This window comes from Myxocyprinus asiaticus, chromosome 13, assembly GCF_019703515.2.
Source record: "Myxocyprinus asiaticus isolate MX2 ecotype Aquarium Trade chromosome 13, UBuf_Myxa_2, whole genome shotgun sequence".
In the NCBI taxonomy this organism is placed as follows: Eukaryota; Metazoa; Chordata; class Actinopteri; order Cypriniformes; family Catostomidae; genus Myxocyprinus; species Myxocyprinus asiaticus.
In genome coordinates this window covers 42,990,505-43,012,424 of record NC_059356.1, presented here as the reverse complement: position 1 = coordinate 43,012,424, position 21,920 = coordinate 42,990,505, and the positions used below count along the sequence as shown (strand labels likewise).

The 21,920-nt window shown below is 36.7% G+C and overlaps 1 protein-coding gene across 1 annotated transcript; it reads left to right on the top strand.

Moving 5' to 3' along the window:
- The first annotated feature begins 2,465 nt into the window (after positions 1-2,465).
- On the top strand, positions 2,466-21,073 carry LOC127450015 (low-density lipoprotein receptor-like). The gene is made up of 18 exons (XM_051713712.1): positions 2,466-2,671; positions 8,603-8,725; positions 9,008-9,130; positions 9,456-9,833; positions 10,293-10,415; positions 10,524-10,646; positions 11,712-11,831; positions 12,138-12,263; positions 12,371-12,542; positions 12,672-12,899; positions 13,136-13,254; positions 13,413-13,552; positions 13,653-13,794; positions 15,118-15,261; positions 15,408-15,632; positions 18,576-18,656; positions 18,753-18,916; positions 19,299-21,073. Exons 1-18 carry the CDS (start codon positions 2,587-2,589, stop codon positions 19,329-19,331), a joined length of 2,649 nt encoding a protein of 882 aa, XP_051569672.1. The 5' UTR covers positions 2,466-2,586; the 3' UTR covers positions 19,332-21,073.
- Positions 21,074-21,920: the final 847 nt, after the last annotated feature.

Here is a 21,920-nt window from a genome sequence, read left to right as displayed (position 1 = left end):
ACGCTGTTTTAGGTGATCAGGAAAACAGATAAGCATACTCACCTCACCTACCCTCCTCACAAACATTGGACTTTTTCTTTTGATAGTTAATAGAGATTTCTCAGCCATGTTGTGTAAGGCTGATAAATTATCTTTCAATATTTCCTCTGGCTTTTAATATATCTGCTCAAGCGAAAAAAGAAAAGAAAAAAAAAGTCATTTTACAGTATGCAAATGTACCATGCCAAATAATTCTTACCAGTTAAAGGGTTAGTTCACCCAAAAATTAAAATTCTCTGATCATTTACTCACCCTCATCCCTGAATTGATATGATAGTGGTGTGTGAGAAAAAAATCTATATTTAAGACCTTTTTTTTACTGAAAATCTTCACTTACCCTTTCACTTCCACATTTTGGTTTGGAAGTGACTTTCACATTCAGCCACCTGGTCGGGGCTGGTCAAAGGTGGAGATTTATAGTTAAAATTACTTTTTAAATCTCCACCAGTTTCACCAGCCCTGACCAGGTGGCTGAATGTGAAAGTCACTTCCAATCCAGAATGTGAAATAAAGGGTAAGTGTAGATTTTCAATAAAAAAACAGGACTTAAATATTGATCTTTTTCTCACCCACACCTATAATATCACTTCTGAAGACATGGATTAAACCACTGGAGTCGTATGGATTACTTTTAGGCTGCTTTTATGTGCTTTTTGGACCTTCAAAGTTCTGGTCACCATTCACTTGCATTGTACTGACCTACAGAGCTGAAATATTCTTCAAAAAATCTCTGTTTGTGTTTAGTAGAAGAAAGTCATACCCATCTGGAATGACTTGGGGGTGAGTAAATGATGAGAGAATTTTCATTTTTGGGGAAACTATCCCTTTAAAAACCAGATGGTTCAATGCTTCGCCGTCATCCAAATATAAACTAAAACCACCTCATGTAAGTATGGACTTTGCCGCATCAGCTGCTTTTTTGCCTACTCTCATTCTCCCCTTAATAGGCTTCAATGTTTCATAGTGTTTTTTCCAAAGTGATTATCACAAAGTGAAGTTTTAGAGAGGTAAAATATCTTTGAGCCACAACAGGTTCATTATAGACCAGATGCAATTTTGAAGGTTCTGCTCTGTTTGCAGTCTATGGAACCAAATGATCACTGTGTGATTCCCATGGAAGACAAACACAAAATTTATCAGAACTGGCTCAAGGGCCCCCCAATAATTTTCAAACCTTTTTCCTCTTCTTTCAAAGTCTGTTTATACTATCTGACATATAACTTAAGTAAGAAGTTGGACTTTATTCTTTTTCTTTTTTTCTTTCTTTTTGTGCTTACCAGACATGCTGTAATGTGCTGTAGCCTGCGGTAGTGGAAATCTTGACCTCAATTCCTAACTATATATTAAGCAACAATATCATGATATTCTCACAAATGTATTCTAGATACAGACATTCTAGACCAAACATTAGTGTTACGACATTTTAGTACGTCACAGCTGTTGCTTAAGAAGACTCTGTGTTTTGTGCAGGGACGTAAGGGCCACTAGTTCAAGTACACTTAGTCCTTTTTCCACAGTGTTTTTACACTGCTGGTATAAATTTGTCCAGTTAAACTTTCCATAATGGATGCTTTTCCTCAACATTTACAAACCATAAGTGTAATAACACATTTCTTAAATAAGCTTTAATAAGCACTTTTATAGGACAATTATGTATATAACATACTGTATGCTGTTTGGTGATACTTATAGGTCTTGTTTTACTTATAGATTTAAAATAAAAGTAGTTTGAGTCATTTAAAATGAATAGATTTCAAATAACAGTGGCTTAAGTTTTTTTTTTCTTTTCTTTTTTTTAAGTTAATAGATTGTAAATGAAAGTGCTTGTGTTGTTTGTTTTTCTTTTGTGTGTGTGTGTGTGTGTGTGTGTGTGTGTGTGTGTGTGTGTGTGTGTAATTCTAATCATAGTGTCTTTAACTCTCTCTAACAGATAACTAAGAATCTACTGATAACATTTAGCACATTTGATTGAGCCCATAATATGTTTATGACTGCATCTTCTTCTTACTCTTCGAATATGAACACTGTTGCATAGTATAGCCAGTCACAAAATAACAATAGGATTGACATTTATGTGATATATCACAACTCTGAGAGGTAGACAGGGAAGACCAGATGTACAGGTTTATAATGGTTTATAGGCTGTTTATAACTGTTGTTATTTTTCCCGCCATACATGATAAGCGGCTAATTGTTTTCAAGATTTCTCCCTCCTTCTCTTCTTGGAAATTTTTAGAATACTTGGAAATGTGGAAATGGAACTGTTTGGCTGGGTGGGGGTGGAGATGACCACGCCCCCGATAGTGAAAACCTTAAATTACACCACGGAATCCCGCCCCCACGCCACTAAACCCCGCCCACCCCACAAGCTCGCTCAAATTCGAATGATTCAGCCACAACAACACAAGTACCTCTTTCACCTTTTCTAAAGTACATATTTGCCCGCAGCGTCGCATGAGCAGGAGTCTACCTGCTTTATTAGAAACTTGAACTAGAATTTATTTAATACAAAGATTCATAATACACCCCAAACAAAGAAACGAGGGGATGTTTTTGACAGGGCATTGTAAAATTATGGAAATTTCATTCATGTTGTTACATGCGGTTACTTTGTTTCGTCCTGTTCAAACAGGTGAGTGAGCAACAGTTTATTTTCTTTAGATTATTTAATTATGATTATAAATAATCTTTAATACAATGCAAAGGCATGAGAATGTTATTTAAAAGTAAGTTTTATCGGTGGCCAATCTTTAAGGCAGGATTTACTATTTAAATGCAGAACAATGATAAATATAATTTATAAAATTAAATATTAAAAACAAATATTAAATAATTATATATGTGTGTGTGTGTGTGAATAAAACAGTGATAAAAATAATATTGCACTTTTTAATATTTTTAATTTTATTTATACATATATACATATATAAATAATATTGAACTTTTTACTTTTTCTAATTATAGATTTGGAATTTGGAATGCCCAATTCGCACTACTTAGTAGGTCCTCGTGGTGGCGCGTTTACTCACCTCAGTCCGGGTGGCGGAGGACAAGTCTCAGTTGCCTCCGCTTCTGAGACCGTCAATCCACACATCTTATCACGTGGCTCGTTGTGTATGACACCGCGGAGACTGGAGGCTCATGCTACTCTCCATGATCCATGCACAACTTACCACGCGCCCCATTGAGGGCGAGAACCACCAATCGCGACCACGAGGAGGTTACCCCATGTGACTCTACCCTCCCTAGCAACCAGGCCAATTTGGTTGCTTAGGAGACCTGGCTGGAGTCATTCAGCACGCCCTGGATTCGAACTTGGCGACTCCAGGGGTGGTAGTCAGCGTCAATACTCGCTGAGCTACCCAGGCCCCAATAATATTGAACTTTTTACTTTTTTAATATATATATATATTAGTGGTGGGCCGTGTATTTAAAGTCTAGGCCTTCAGTGTGATTCATGCCATTAAGAAAACACAGTTTCACAATGAATAAGACACCTTATGCCTTTGGGCATCATACATTATGTCGCAGCTAACTAGTAATACCAATTGACATTTTAAAAACACATCAACGCACGAAAACGACACTTAATGCTCAAGCAAGCCTAATTTTAACTGCAGCATGACTGTTTTGTGAAATTAACATCTCCCGAACAGACATTCAGAAATCATAATTTTTCATATGAATCTACCAAGGAGGTCTATAATACCTGGAAAAATCTATCTAATAATATTTGCGATTTAAATGTTGCTTGCAATAAATTTCGTTTCGTCAGGGTACACGGTTATGCTGCGTTCCATTCAAGTTGGATGTGGGATATTCCTACTTGATATCTCCGACCATAAATGCATTCCATTATCCCGAAATTCAGAACTGCAACACTCCCGTTAGCTTAGCAGGGGTTTGACTCTCATTAGAGACGTCTCCTAGCAACCCAACTGATAAACAATGCTGCAGCGCTAGCATTTGTGCTTCAGGTGTACGATTATATCAAAAGAGATTATAATGTTTTATACACCTGTTTCTGCAGGCGTTTGTTAAACAAGCTTTAATATCATGTAATGTGGAAATGAACTCGTGTATCGATATTACTTAATAAAGTGAATATTTCTCACTTACTTTGTATATCTCCCTGAGTGTTGACATGTTTGTGTGACATCATGCCCCTGCATCTCGGCGAAATCGGAATTGAGAATTTCTGCACGAGCCTACAAGATGCATTCCATTGTACTTTTCCTAGTAGGAAGTTGTAAAATCCGACTTTCGGAGTTGAATGTAGTGCAGCACTACTTTTCAAAACTTGATCCGATACTGAATTCTCAAGCAGCCTAATTTACATTTAGAAAACTCCTGATGTTGCTATAACAATGCAAAAAGCACTTACCAATTTACTTGAAGTGAAAATCAGTCCTCCTTTCCTATTTAATATATTAAGCAATCACACGGTCATGCAGAACATCTCCTGTTTTTAAATCCATAAGGATCTCTTTCTCAATGGGGGTGACAGTCGATTCGTCAGCAAGATCTGGCGCTCTTTGCTTTCAAATTACATACATCACTTAAAGCTTGATTGCGTCACTCAAGGCCAGCTAGAAGGCCTCGACCGGGACATATCCTAAAGATCACACCCACCAAGAACAAATAAATCAATCTGATTGGCTGATAAATCTGACAATCTGACTTTAGTTGCTCATTAATTTGCACTGTTGAGGGATTCTGTAGAAATTCTGAAGGCCTGACGGGGTGGAGATCAAACTCACGCACTGCTTCGGGCATGTGATTTGTGAAACAGTTGTCACACTTTGCTTGTAAGCATCAAGGAATACATTCTGAATGGATAAACTTTTAATTTTTCTCTATTTGTTTGTAGATTAATTAAGAGTGGAAAGCGATTAAAAATACATAGGCAAAAATGTGATTGAGATATTTATTTATTTGGCATGTTAGGCCAGCAGAGAAGGCTTTGCCTTCTAAAAATTGCAATATTATTGTTAACATTTTCTGCATTAGTAAATATCATAATATTCCCTTTTATGCATTAATGTAATCTTCCACTTTTTTGGCTCCTACATGCTTATGTTTTAAGTGATTTTTTTTATTTAATTCTTTCCTTTTTTTATTGAATTATTTTGAAAGCTAAAATTGTCCTCTACAAAATGCTAATTAATCATTGCATCATCTAGTTCTGATTTGCACAATCTTAATGAATTCTTGATCAACTTCACTAGAAATAGGCCACAAGGCAAAACAGTGTATATACATTCCTTGTAGCCACACATGTACATACTGTCCATATGTACATCTGTCCATTCCTTTGCCTTACGGGAAGCATTCCATAGTATGTTCACACACAGCTTTTCCTGGAAGTTCTAAATCACTTGGAGGTTATGATGTCACATACGGTAGATCCATGACATAAACCAGGAACCTGCAGGAACTGGCGTCCTTTTCACAAACATGCAAACTCATGAAAAATGTATGTTACTTATCCCATATATCCTAACTTGAGAGAAATATAAGAGTTTAGAGCATACATAACGGTCAAGTCCACTGTTGTGTGTGTGTGTGTGTGTGTGTGTGTGTGTGTGTGTGTGTGTGTGTGTGTGTGTGTGGGTGTGTGTCTTGTACTGGTGTAGATATGGATGATCACGAGGAGGGAAACTCAAATAGCATTACTGTTGCTTTAATGTTATTGTAGATATGATTCAACACATTTGTAGAGTTGAATCTTAATTGGTGGAGAGGTTGTAGCAATGTTTGGCTATAATTGTAGATATACTGTAAAGGTTTTAGACAGGCTTTTTATATCTGGATTATGCTTAGAAATATTATTGATTAATTTGTTTATAGAGCTGTTTGACACTTTTGACAATGTGCTCAAATTAAGCTGCTAATTTAGTTTAATAATAAACAATTTGATCCTAGATCAGATATTTTGACGTGGATTCTACCTTTACTTTCCTATGTAGGTCACAATTCACACCAGAATCAATAGGGAGAAATTATGGCCTAATTTGCATTGTGTCATTATCATTGCTGAAATGTGCATTTTACTTTTTTTTTATTATTCCAATAATTCTCAGTGGTGATTCTCAATAGTTTCCAATAGATTAAATCTCCCTATAACATCCTTGGCTTGGTTACCATGTGTTTTGCACCAACCATGAAAATCTTTATAGTCTTAATGGTAGGATGTTTAGATAATTTCATACAATGAGAGAGTGTAGGGAGGTACATGAAAAAAGATACATAGCCATGTTGCAATCCGTGACCACCAGAATGGCCAAAGCTAGTCATCAACTGCTTCTGTAAACAATGAACAATTTATTTTGCTTTGGAGAGGTGATGTATGATGTCAACCCAAGATCATAAACAGAGTTTTCATGTGTTTGAAGGAGCATTAGAGGGATAGTTCACCCAAAAACTGAATATTCTGTCATTATTTACCCACCCTCATGTCGTTCCATATACCCATATGACTTTCTTTTGAAGAATGTCCTGGCCATGCGTTTCCTTATAATGAAAGTGAACGAGGACTGCACCTTAAAAGTATTATAAAAGTGGTCATATATGATATCGACTCAAGAATGTCTTCTAAAGCCATACAATAGCTTTGTGTGAGAATGTATGTTGTTTTTACATTGTTTTTTAGTTTTAAAACCTCAGTCCCTTTCATTACAATTGCATTGGAAAAGGGCAACTACACAATTTCTCCTTTTGTGTTTGACAGAAGAAAGTCAGATGAGTTCAGAACAACATGAGGGTGAGTAAGTGAATTAGAATTTTTTGGCGAACTATCCCTTTTAGATCTTTACAGTGTGTCTGAGCAACAGCAGGTTTGTCTTGCCATATTGATAAGAAAGACCTGTCTGTATAACGTTATATTTGTGTAATCATTGATCAGTTTATGTTCAAATTTGCATTACAAAACTGAGTTTTGTACCTACTCTGAGTTCTGATTGGATGAGCCACCTTCAAAGCCGTTGTAAATTAGCTGATATACAGTAGCTGATACGCATGAGACGCACATTAGTGACATTTTATTATAATGCGGCAGGTTTCTATGTTGCTATGAACCGTAAACAGCCTACAGTTAGGCTAATGAACTATTACGTAGTGAAAGACTACAAGACTGGCTGATTATTATTATTAATAAATGTTGTTATTCATTGAACATTGGTGTCTTTTATCCATTTTATGGCGCTTTGACATGGAACAGTTCATGAGCGGAGCAAAAGTAATTAAAATAACAGAACATAAATGTAAGTTACTTGATAATTACTTCTTGTTTAGTTGCACTAAATATCAGCACTCTTCCTCGTGTGATGATACTTTTTATTCCAAAAAAGAGGGAATAGACACCATAGTCCATAATTTAATGGCTGTTTATTGAAGAAAGTCTTGAAATTAGTTGCCGTCATGTCATAGTTATGGATTTCATTATGAACTGATTGATCAATCAGTGACTGGAGCCATTTGCTACCTCCACATTTATTGTCAGAAATAGCAGGGTGTCCCAGATTCATTGTGCCGTGGCCTGAGCCATCAAAAGAGAGACCACAACACTTCATTATTCCCCTGAAAAACTTTGAACGCACCCTAATGAGCGTCACATGTCTATTCCACTTTCGAAAGCAGAGTAAAGCTGATGGTTGGTTAGTGTGAGTATTCTTAGATGTCTTTGTTTGACTGAAATAGCACAGTCCATTTAAAGGGTTACATCTATTGAACAGTTATTGAAAGCCGGTCATGTAGAAGAAACTCAAATTCATGCATTGATACTGAGGGGGAAACATTCCTACAATATGTTGATTATCAGTCAACCGATGAGGATATTCCCCTATGCTGAATATTTGGTTACAGCCTTGGATTCATGCCATACTTGCATGCAACCAATGTAAAGTGCACGCATCTCCTTTTGTATGTGTGCGGCATACTGTATGTCTACATTTTGAAATTGTGTTGTGACATTCATTTTTAAGTTTGTTTGAAGAGCACTCTCAATAGTGCAAACATTTCCCAAAGAATCACAATGAACACAAGGCTCTTTTTGATTACAGTTGCAAAACAGGACAAACGCGTCAGTCCATACTTGTTGAAATCAGTCAAACAAACCTAGTTGGGCATACTACAGTTCCTGGATTTAGCACTAGTTAGTGTATACTGATATACAACTTAGATTCTATCAGGGGTTATCGTCTTCGAAACCTCTAGAAGAAAAGTTTCAAAAAGATTTCAACTAATGACTGGCACAAAATAAATAGCAATTATGTAATTAATAGGTCACTTTTTTTCTTTATATAGCACTTAATGTAAGTATTTTATTGCAAAAATATTGAATGTGTTAAAGGCTGTATTTTTAGTTTTTATTACGAAAACAAATATTCAAACCATATATAACATTATCAAAAAAATGTGTTATATTTTGTGTGTGTGTGTGTGTGTGTGTGTGTGTGTGTATTGTTGTGTTTTGTTTTGGAGAGGTGATGTATGATGTCAACCAAGGTTTATAAACAGAGTTTTCATGTGTTTGAAGGAGCATTAAAAGTTTTTTTACTGACAGGTTTCATCACTTGTGACCTTTGGCAATATCAGTGTGGCAATGGAAAGTGTATCACATCCAGATGGATCTGTGATGAAACTGATGACTGTGGTGATGGCACTGATGAACTTCCTGCTGCCTGCTGTAAGTGTACTCCCACCTATATTGGCAAGTTGACCATAATGGTACAACTAGATCCACTTAGTTTGTATTTTCTGCACCGATTGTGAGGGGTAATCAGTGGAATTTTGGCGCCACTAACAGCACCAAACAGAATAGCAGCAACTTGATAAAGTTGGTGATGTATGATGTGGTGGAAGAGAAGAAATACAAAGAAAAGGCTGTGACTAGTTGCCATTATAGGTTAAAGTGGTTCCACTGAAGTGCATTTTCAGTTTTTGGTTTATTTTCGTTTTGCTCTCTCAGTGGCCAAAACCTGCAGACCCTCTGAATTCAGCTGTGGTGGGCGACTCAACCAGTGCGTGCCCAAGAGCTGGAAGTGTGACAGCAAGGCAGACTGTGAGAATGGAGCAGATGAGGAAGGCTGTGGTGAGTGGCTTCACTTTGGCTGTTTTCACACTTGCTTTGATTGCTTGGTCTGAACTCGAGTTTGATATCACATCAATAGTGATTCACTTTCGCAAGTAAAGCTGAATTGTGTTCATCCCAGTTGTAACTTCCATTTGTAAGTCCACGTGAACTGTTCCCAAGACCACTGCTTTAAGCAGCCTTGTATAAGTAAATGAAAGCAGAATTAAAATCTTTGGGTGAATTATATCTTTAATTAATTAATGTACCTTTTCATGTTGATGCCAATGTGCAATACTGTTAGTGTTCAAATCCTCCATTGCTTTCTTTCTGTCTCCACTTACAGCTCCTCGGCAGTGTATACATGGTGAATTCCGGTGCGGCAGTGGCCAGTGTGTTTCGACTGCATTTTTGTGTGATGAGGAGGCAGACTGTGATGATGGCAGTGATGAAGTCTCCTGCCCACCCACCACCTGTAGCTCAAGCTCCTTCAGGTGCAACAGTTCACAATGTGTGCCTCAACTGTGGGTTTGTGACGGAGATGCCGACTGTGACGACGGCTCAGACGAGTGGCCACAGAAATGCGGTCCAGGGGCGTCTACGGCTCACAAAAATCCCTGCTCTTCTATGGAGTTCCAATGCGGCAGCGGGGAATGTATACACAGTAGTTGGAAATGTGATGGGGGAGCAGATTGTTTGGATCGCTCGGACGAGAAAAACTGCTGTAAGAAAATAAAAACATTCTGTTGATGTTACATTTGCATTGAATTTATCCTGCTACTCTAAAATGAATGTTCTGGGTTCAATACAAGTTAAGTTTTAATAACAAAATGTGTTCTATCGATTACCACAGAAAATTATTTTGACTTGTCCTTCAGTTTGAATAAACAAACAAAAATCATGTATACCGTAATGCATCTACAGTGATAAAAAATACACTTATAAGCACTCGGAATGCTTTTTCCCATTGACTTCCATTGTAAGTGCATTACAGAAAACACGATTTTTGTTAATCTTTATAGATCAAGGGACGACTTGTCTGTGGTAACTTGTATTGAGCCCAGAAAATTATTTTAAGAGCTGAGAAACTATTGCTTTAAGTTTAGAAGCATTGTATCCTTTGTCTGATGTGTTCATTATTAAAATGTAGCCATGAAATATTTTGCTTTTCCCACATGAACAGCCTTGCCCACATGTCGACCGGATGAGTTCCAATGTGGTGACGGATCTTGTATCCATGGCAGCCGGCAGTGCAACCATGTATACGACTGTAAAGATTTAAGTGATGAGCTGGGCTGTGTCAATGGTGAGCCATACAAATTATACCCTTTACATACTTCATATCCAAATTACATGCATTATGTGTTATTACTCTGATATGCTTAACTTATATTTCTCCTCTCCAAATTTTAAGCAACCCATTGTGAAGCACCATACAGGTTTAAGTGCCGTAGTGGTGAATGTATTAGCATGGAAAAGGTTTGCGACAAGCAGCGTGACTGTAGGGATTGGTCCGATGAGCCCTTACGAGAGTGCGGTAAGTAAATTAAACTTTCAAGGAGGCACATTACCTTTATGCAGATCTGAATCTTCATATGTGATTTGATTTTGACCCATCAAAATCCTATTGAAATTTTGTGTTAGCTAGCTACAGCTTAGTAATTTATCTTTCTGAAATGGTAGGCTATAATAGCTTCGCTTGTACACTACCTGCATTTTAACGCAATCCCTTACAAATAATCGAGAGTTGCCACAAATTTGCCACTCATTATTTTTACACGTAAATGAGCTTTGCAGCAAACTTGGTCATTGTTGCCAAAGGTTTGCTCTAGGTTTATCACTACCAGTGAAGAGCTGCAAACTTCTGGCAAATATTTGCACCGAATAACAAGTTCATTTGCATGTGAAAATAAGGAATGGTGAAATTGCGGTAAATTTGCAGTAAGTTTGCCAGAACTCTGGATGCATGCCACTGGATAAATAATGTTTCAAGGCATTTTTCGGTGATGTTAATTACCAAGCTAACTAGAAGTTAGAGATAATGTTTGCTAGCATAGTTATTAGCTAGTTAACTGCTGCTCCTGTGCGATGGGAGAAAGGTGCCCTTAGTTGTTCCTGGCAGGGTGCTCTGCCTTACAGGCTCTATATGGTTAGGATTAGGGATGGGGAAGGGTTAGGGGCTTTGCTGTCTGCCAGGAACATTTCCAGGCACCTTTGTACAATGGGCCATATCCTGGCTGCAATGAGTCTGCAATGTCATTTAGTGTGAGATGCAAATAGTTACTGTTTACAACAGGGTGCATAAGTAATGTTTTAATAAGTAATGTTTTAAGGCATTTTTATGTTAATTATCTAGCTTATCATAAATTAAAGATAATGTTAGCTAGCATAGTTATTAGCTCATTAACATATCCTGGCTGGAATGAATCAGCTAGCCAATATTGATAAGTGTGGGGTGCAAATAGGTACTTTTTACACCAGGGTGCATACATTGCTATTTAGGCATCACAGTACAAAAAGAGCAGAATACACCACCTGAATGTAAACAGTATGTTAATTTTACACTGGGGTGCAAATTGCATCCGCCATTTCAAATCCACAGATTCGAACGAGTGTCTATACAACAATGGAGGTTGCTCTCATATCTGTAATGATCTGAAGATTGGTTATGAGTGCCTGTGTTCCACCGGCTTCCATTTGGTGGACAAGAGACGTTGTGAAGGTACAAATTTAAAATTGGTTCCAATGTCAAAGCCGGTAGATGCATTGAAAAACTGGCCAGAGTACATTTTACTTCTGATAACAATTTTTGATGCTAATCCAAATCAAAGAGTGATTTAATCTGGACTTCAAACTTATTTGCTTTATTCAGTTATTCTGTAAATGACTCGATGGCATGAGTCAGGTTAGAGTTTGTCCAGTAAGTCCATGCTGTTTCTTCATGGTGAGACTCACACCATTTTGATGCAACAGATGTTATGATGACCATTTTTAACTTTATGCCCAATCCTTTGTTTGATTTTCTCAGACATCGATGAGTGCGCCAACCCGGACACCTGCAGCCAAATTTGCGTCAACCAGGTGGGCAGTTACAAGTGTGAATGCGAGGAAGGCTACCAGATGGATCCTGCCAGCAAGGCCTGCAAAGCTATTGGTACGATTTTAAAATTGCAAATGGCCATTTTCCATGTCTGTGGACAATAAGACTCATACTCAATTACACACACAATACATTGTTCCCTCCTTCGTCTGGTTCTACAGGAACCATCGCGTACCTATTTTTCACCAATCGTCACGAGGTGAGAAAGATGACCCTGGATCGTAGCGAGTACACACAAGTAATTCCCCACCTGAAGAATGTTGTGGCAATGGACATGAATATTGCAACCAAAGAAATCTACTGGTCAGATCTTTCCCTCAAGAAGATATACAGGTAAGGAGAGAATCTTTGGACTCGTAGTCAGAAACTTTAAAAATACCACTTCGATACTTGGGTCTCTGGATCATTTGTGTAGTACCCAACAGATGGTGCCCAATGTCATGCTTTGTCATAATTTTCTAGAGCACCAATGGAAACAGCATGTGACTCCTCTCAACACAGTGTTGTAATTAGCAATGGCTTAAATGCACCTGAAGGTATCGCCATTGACTGGATCCATGGAAATATCTATTGGACGGATAGCATCCAACGTGCCATCTCAGTGGCAACAGCTGACGGAAGCAGACGCAAGACACTCTTTAGAGAAAACCTGGCCAAGCCACGTGCTATTGTGGTCGACCCTATTAAGAAGTACGTCAATTCCCAGAAACTCAGTACCAGTTTAAGGGCACATAAAAGTCTTGTCCGATCCCCTCTGATATGGTGATCTCAGGCAACCATGTCTAAAATATAAAACAATGTTTCAGCCACAGTTGTCAATAGAGAGAGTGCACCTTTAAATGACCATGTAACTCCTTAAGATGTATACTTAAATGAGCACATTGCCAAGTTGTATAACATGTTAAACCTTCTCTAATCCATTTTAGCTTCATGTTCTGGACTGACTGGGGCACACCAGCCAAGATTGAGAGAGGAGGTCTCAATGGAGGTGACCGCAGTGCCCTGGTGACAGATAACATTGTCTGGCCCAATGGAATAACCCTTGGTATGAACTCGTCAACCTGCTTAACTGTATCATGACAGATCAGCAACTTTGGTTCTAGTCCCTAGAGGGTTTATTTTGCTCAATCCTTGCAGAGCTTTTTGCCCGAAGTGTACTTTTTATAACTGTGATCTTGCTTTCTTGTTCTTCCCCATGCTTAGACCTAGTAAACCAGCGTCTGTACTGGGTTGACTCCAAACTACACACACTCTCTAGTATCAGTGTGCAGGGAGGTGGTCGGCGAACTCTAATCATAGACCAGGGCAAACTCGCCCACCCTCTGGGTCTCACTGTTTTTGAGGTAACAACTTCATAACCTATTCAAACTTGTTGCTTGAAGACCTTGTTTAGGATGCCATCTTCTGAACGCTTACTCAAGAATACCCAAACTTTGTCTTCAGGAGAAAGTGTTCTGGACGGATGTAAGCAACAATGCAATTCTAAGTGCAAATCGTGTGACGGGCAGAGACATTATAAAAGTAGCAGAACATCTCTCATCCCCTGAAGACCTTGTCCTGTTTCACAACCTCAAACAACCCAGAGGTGTGTTGGTTATTACAGTACATAGGCAAACATTTGACTTTTTTCTGTAACTTCTCAGTCAGTACATTTACATGCACTTTAAAAGTTTGTTTTCAGTTGGACTAAAACAATAATTCGTAAACTATTTTTGTTAAGTAGGACTAAAAGACCTACATAAAGCAATTGTAGCTCGGCTTCCTCCTGCATGTATACACATTCATCAGACCACACTTTGTGTTGTGCGCATTCTCTGAAAGACAGAGGTAACGTGCAATGTGTATTACTGGTAGAGCTGGGTAAAAAATATTGATCATACAATTAATCCCCCTCCCCCCACCCATTTTTACAATCCCAATGTCAATTCTTAAAATCCCAAGATTGATCTTTTACTCTATGGGCAACAATAGACTACAATGCGAGTAAATTACCCCCATTTGCGGCCAAATTTCACTCTATGCAACTACAGTTGTCTGTGATTGATGTTTCACTCACCAATGATTTACTATAGTGGCAAAGAAGTTTAGCACTGAGATCCTCTCACGGTGTTTGATTCTGTGTAACTGGTGTCCAAGATGAGATCTTCATAATCCACTTGTCATTGAATAATCTCTTTTAATACCCTTTCTATTCTTTTCACTCAGTTGCTGGTCAAAAAAAAGAAAAAGGAATATAACTTATAATAAACACACATGCGCTTAACCAAAACACTTCTTTGAGACGCTCCCTGAACTGCTGCTAATCTTAAAGAGACAGTACTGTTTTAGCACTCACTGTAAATACTTGTAAAAAGTACTAATTGCATGCAAAAAGACATGTAACAATATATATATATATATATATATATATATGTATGCAATAAAATAAAATGCAATTTCTAGACATATTTATTGGAATACATCAAATGTTTTATATTTTTAAAAAAGCTAAAATGTGGCCAAACTAATGATCAAATAAAATGTGTAAAATTGAATACTTTCATAATGTACTAAGTTAGAAGGTCCCCTGTATAATTAACAGTGAAGAGAGAATGTATATATGTATATATGTATATAAAATGGACATTATGTTATGAAATATACCCAAATGAATCGGAATCGAATCAGGAAAGCTGTATCAGTACCCAGCCTTAATTATTGGCTCTTCCTGAGCTGATGTCATTAAATATTATATTACACATTGTGTCATGTATACTTGGACAGACAGATGTAGACTGTAGCTTGACAATGCAAAAATCCACTTGTTTATAACTGTGCATGTAAACTCAATGAACACACCACATTATGTCCTAAAAACAGTTGGTTTCTGTCCAAAATGCCACAAAATTCTTTCTCAATGTCCTTTCAGGAATAAACTGGTGCAGGGTCAGCAATGGTGGGTGTGAGTTCCTGTGCCTAGCTGCCCCTCAAGTCAATAGATTCTCACCCAAGTACACTTGTGCCTGCCCAGACAACATGATGCTGGCCAAAGACATGCAAAAATGTGCTCCAGGCAAGTGTCCCTAACAACTGGGAAGATGTTTAACCTTTAACTCAAGAACAGTTTTGTGAGAAAAAATCAAATAAAATCATTGTATTATATTTAATGTAATTCCTGTTTGATTTCTTCACTTGACCTTTCTGTTTTAATTTAAACAGCTGTTGTAACACCAGCAGCTCCTGTCAGACCCAAAATGCTTACAACTAGTCATCCTCAAGTACCTTCAAAAACTTCACCAAAACCTGCTCACCCTACTACTACCAAAGTGCAACCTTCTACTACTCGTACTCCTGTACCCATGATACCTAGCAAGCCCACCACCCAAGCTGCCCCTACCAAGCCTTCCCAAACCACTACTGAACTTCCACTGTCCACCCAGACAGGTATGTGTACAATCAGATCATTACCATCTCTAAGTATTTGGCTCCTTCTCCTGGCAAATTAACTATGAACCTAAAGGGGCATTCATATTCACAGTGAATAAATCACTGGAGGTCACCAAGCTGGTGTACTGTTGGTTTCTAGTAGGTGCTCCTGTGGACTCTTTTCACATTTCCGGGTTTTGGAACACAGAAGTAAACTATTTAGTGGAAAATGAGAATACCATTCATATCATTCTACCACTCCAATTTAGGGGGGCCACTTGTGGGGCCAGGCCTATTGACACAGGGGCACTGAAATTTATAATTCTCTCCAAAAGATATTTGCTATTACATTTCCACAATTGAACAAAAGAGGAAAAAAAATAGAGAGATATGGATTAAGGCATTCAGTGAAAGATGCTAAATCATTCCCTCAGCAGCTGTATTTGAAACACCATCGGAGTGGTTGCGACTAGTTTGAAAAAAACAAAAAAAAAAACATGGGTAATATAACACAAGAATAATGTTAGAAATTTCAGTGCCCCTGTGTCAATAGGCCTGGCCTCCCAAGTGGCCCCCCCTAAATTGGAGTGGTAGAATGGTATTCTCATTTTCCATCCCACTATGAGTTCAGTGACCCCACATCATAATAAATAGACCAAACAAATTATTTAAACAAAACATCAATGCATTATGACTGCATAATATAATTTAGTGGTGTAAAGTTTAATTTAAGTTCAATATTGATTAAATATTCGCTTGTTTTATAAGAGATCGTCTGTCCACACACTGTGCTAAAACGTCACTGGTGTCCAAGTGTTCGATGCAACTGCCTTGCTGTCTTAAACACTTATTTAAAAAAAATTACACATTCTAAAGATTGTAAATTGTATGTATAACTTACACTTTAATTGAATTAATTAATAAATGAAAAAATGCTGTGGGTGGAATTTTCAGACGGTCCCTTACATTACTGAAAGACCACCGGAGCATTTTTAGGCATAATTCTCCAGCTACAACAAGCAATGGCCGTTTGAGGTAAATATTTTATGCCTGTATTATATAGTCATATATTCTTTAATCTAATTGTATTAATGATATCGTTGTAAAATTGTCGGCTCAAGAGAGCGGGCAGGAGAAACCAAATGTCAAATGAATAACGAGCCAACAACATCAGGAGATAAAGTAAAGGTTCAGCATTAGTTTCGCATCTTTGGACCTGCCAGCTCCAGTTTCAGTTTTACTTAATGTGGATTATAAAGTACTTGCTGGTGTAAATGTAAATTTAAGTTAAGTTACTTTTATAGCGCGGTTTCCCACGTTATTATCACAAAACCCGATCTGGATCTGATTTTCTGCTTTCTTGAATGCACCTGAGCACAACTTATTAGAGACCGCTCTTATTTGGCAAGCATTCATTGTAAAATATTTTTTCTGTCTATAAATCTGTCGGGTTTTAATTTATAATTAGACATTTTTTTCACCGTCTTTAATGTTTTGCACTGTACAATCCAGAAACGAGACAAGGTAGTGCAACAAGTTTGGCAAAACAGACAATGAAGCGACTGAATGAAACAATGAAACAGCACACAGGAACAGGTATGAAGAAACAGCAGCTAGCATTATACAGGGCCATCCGCACCTGCAATGGCGAATTTATTATGAATACACGTAAAACATAAAATTGGAACAATTTTTAAACCACCCCACTAAAGCCCAAATAAATAACTTGCATTCAGTGTGAGAGGCTCATACCATACAATAAGCTCACCACATCAACGCACTTCAACCTAATAATATATACAGATTAATATTGGTACTGTTGGGTTCAGGCGCAAGAATAAAAAGCAAACGCACAAATAACCAGGAGAGACAGAACAAAGATTCAGAGTTGATCCTGCTGTTTTTCTTGCAAAGGAAATGCAAGAGAAGCACTAAATAATTGACAAGGAAGATAACAAACACAAACGTCCTCTTTATGAACATCAATCAAATACTTAATGCGCGGCCCACCAATCACAAGGGAGAGGCACACATGTGCTCAGTAATGGAGAATTGAGCTTAATATTAGCAACAGCATTCTCTAATAAGAGGCACACACCAAGCGTGCTCAATAAGGAATGCGCATAGACACTGACAGACATAATAATGATTAAAAAAACACATTAAAGCCATCTTATTGGTCACTTATGATGTATGCAACTGTTTTAAATTCATAGTAATGGACATAGATACACACATTTAAAAATTTACTTGTTACACTGGACCATTTAAAATGAACTAGTGAATTTAAAAATGTGCTTAAAAATACTTAAAAGAATCTTAAAGGAAATTGTGACCATTTACAAGACCTGTACATACTGATTAAATTCTAACCTAAAATCCTGATGTAGCCTATTATTCACCCAAGAATTTTACTGCATTAGTCATTCTAATGAACAGCATGGCAACATGGCTTAAAGTTTGTGGGTAAAACCAGAATGTTAGGGTGTATTGACTAATTGAAACATTCCGCAAATATTAAAACAGCAAATTATGCTTTATATGTGTACAGGGGACATTTAAGGTATAATACAGTTGCCCCCCTACGAGCACACCTCCCTGCCCCCCACCCAGTCAAAATGGTCTTGAACCACCCCTGGATTTACGCTACTAAATAAGGTGGAAATGCATCATTACAGTCTGTGACAATGGTCAATTCGAATGCTATCGGGGAATCACATGACCTTCGCTATCTGCACTCCCATTGGTGGTCATCTCATAAAGCTGCTTAAACTTGTTTTTGCTTGCAACACATGTCACTTTAAATCACCATCACTGAAAATGAAAGACTTCTGCTCACTTTGTCGCTGCAAATCATTGTCAGTGTGAACAACCCCTTAGTGAAAATGTACAAGAAATGTTTACATGTTGCTTTATAATGAAAATAAAGCATGCTTCAAATTACTGTTCTTTTCTCCTTAGATGAGCACAACAGTGATGTTAAAGCCATCTCAAAAACGTTGCCTTCGACACCGTTGGCCCTGTACATTGTAGTGCCTCTTGGTAAGTGCTTCAAACTGAATATTTTAATAGGTTACTCTTCATATCTTTTAAAAGTTCTAGCCATTCTAATTTGAATGTCTTATTTTCTTTTTAAAGTTGTCCTAGGTTTGGTTGCGGTTGGTGCGGTGCTGTTCTGGAGAAAGTGGCGACAGAAAAATACCAACAGCATTCACTTTGATAATCCGGTTTATCAAAAGACTACTGAAGACCAGGTGCACTTATGCAGAAACAATAGTTCTGATGGCTACTTTTACCCACAAGTAAGATGTTTTCATTATTTATAAAAAATATCCACTGAGTACCGACTACATTTCACAATCTAATCCATGTTATCATATTAGCATTAGCATATTAGCTTCAGTTAATGTCTTGGGGCATTGTTGACTATCAGTTTATTAGTAGTGGTGCTCGCTAAGGACGAATGATAGTCAAATTGTGCGGCTAGTTGAATAGAGAAGTGATGTTTCTTTTCTAAGCTGACTGATTAATGATTTTTGCCTTGTGGATGATATAGCGGGTGAAAAAATCCCATAGATTTACATTGTTACTATACAGTAAAAAATTAGGAAACATTTGTTTACACTGCTGTCTGGAATAAAAGGTAATTGCTTTTAAATATCTAATAATAATTCATCTTTACAGCGGCAGATTGTGAGTCTTGATGATGAAATTTGATGATGAAATTGGCATTGAGGTCCATGCTGAAACTGACTGGAAAAGAGCCATATTTTACATCTTACATACTTGGAGGTCAAAAGAGACATCTGGTGAACGATGGAGAGTCCACACAAACTGCCTTGTCATCAACAACAACCTCAACTTAGCACTTCCCTTTATATACATGATAGCTCTTCTCTATATACTGTAAATCAATTATAGCACTTCTATAAATATAAGTCGTAGCACTTCACTATAAATTATATAAAAATGAGACATATATACTACAGCACTTAAGAATCAAAGTTTTATTTTCTTGAGGTGTCCATGATAAGTTTTTGTGCTAGTTTATTTTATAAAGGGTTAAAAAAAAAACTCTTTAAACAAAAATATGGGAAGTTTTTTGTTTTGTTTTTGGCAGCGATCACACATTTTTTTATGCACTAATTCTTTTTTTTACTTGCCGAAGAAACTAAGCAATTGATGACAAATCATCCATGCAGTATTTGTATTGTTAAAAATGCTCAGTCATAGATGAATCTAATTCATAGCTTATGATGCAGTAAAATGAATACTATTAATTAACTTTTAGAACGAAATAATCTTTCTTCCCCAACAAGAAGCACTTCAGCATTAATTTAAAATGGACCATTTACTATGAAAAGCAGCACTTAAGCCAAGTTTATATTCTTAAGGTCCTTTACATCTTTGTTTACATCTTTTTATTTTTTTTAACAACTCATGTTTTTGTGCCAAAATGGTCATTGTTACACCTGAAACTGGTAGTTAACGGTTCGACCTAAAATAACTTTTGTCTGTCCAACACCGGCTCAGTGTGTAGCTATAGGAGCCGGTTATTTTTTCATATGCAGTATTGATATAAGGATGATTTTTGATTATCACAATATGTGATTTATCCAGTTCCGCATTCCACATTTTCTCAGGCACAAATGATTATGTACATTTTTTACCATGCTTTAACTATATAACTGTAGTGTTAAATAGTTTTATTTGTGGTTGTATTTTGGTGGAAATGATGTAGATTAATACTAAATGTATTTTAGAGCATTGAGAGCATTTTGCTTAATTACAATTATGATGGCCATAATTGTAGTTTCTAAATGTGTTTAGGCTATATTTTAACAAATCATAACAAATACCAGTTTGTTTTATAGAAATCGATGAAGAGCCATCCATGGTTTTGCCTGTGATTACTATGCCTTATTTTAATAGTACAGGTAAACTTTGGTTAAACTGCTTGGATGGTGACATTAAACTCAAAAACACATAATGTTGACTTGTTTTTTGTTTTTTTACTTGCTTTGATGAAGTTGCTTCGATAGACAAGATTATCAATAACTTTCTTTGCAATTGTTTTACATTCTCCATGTGAATGTGTATATAATGTATTCTTGTATGTAAATATGTTTATTGTTGCATACTATTACAGGCAATTTGTATTTTAAATATAGAGTCTTGTATATAAAGAAATGTTTTATTTATTTTTAGAATCTTTAGTTGGTAATTGGCATTCTGTTCTGTGTACCATATGTGATTTTGTTTGTGTGTGAACAATTGTTTAGAATTAAATAATGTATAATGTTTCTGTACATTCTAATAGACTACTTATGTAAAAACATAGTTTAACAAATTATTAATGTTTGGATTTGTATATTACTGGTGCATTTTCTGATTAATTGTCTGGTCAATTGTTCATGACTTGTAAGTAATCTTAACTTGAAATAAAAATATTTTGAATACTTTTAATCAGATGTGGTTTTGATTGTCCTAATGTAATTTTGGAACAACTATCATTGGCTTTCCTGGGCAGCTAAATATTAAAAAAAAATCCAGTATTTCATGCTTAACACATACTTAAGAAACTGCACTCAGCTGTTAACCTTGGGTCCAGTCTGACCCACATGACAACATTAAAAATGAATAAATTTGAATTCAGTTGCAAAATGGATTGCTGTGACTGTAGGTCATCAATAGGCTTGTTTAAAGATATGGAAATAAACTAGATTTTCTACTTAATCAACTTTTTGTATTGCCTGCAATTATATTAATAATATTTATTATATACTATATTTTGTAATTAAATATAATTATTTTACATTTTTAATCATTATACACTGGCGGCCAAAAGTTTGGAATAATGTACAGATTCTGCTGTTTCGGAAGGAAATTGGTACTTTAATTCCCCAAAGTGTCATTCAACTGATCACATATAGTCAGGACATTACAGATGTAAAAAACAGCACCATCACTATTTGAAAAAAGTCATTTTGATCAAATCTAGACAGGCCCCATTTCCAGCAGCCATCACTCCAACATCTTATCCTTGAGTAATCATGCTAAATTGCTAATTTGGTACTAGAAAATTACTTGCCATTATATCAAACACAGCTGAAAGCTATTTGGTTCTTTAAATGAAGCTTAACATTGTCTTTGTGTTTGTTTTTGAATTGCCACAGTATGCAATAGACTGGCATGTCTTAAGGTCAATATTAGGTCAAAAATGGCAAAAAAGAAACAGCTTTCTCTAGAAACTCATCAGTCAATCATTGTTTTGAGGAATGAAGGCTATACAATGCTTGAAATTGC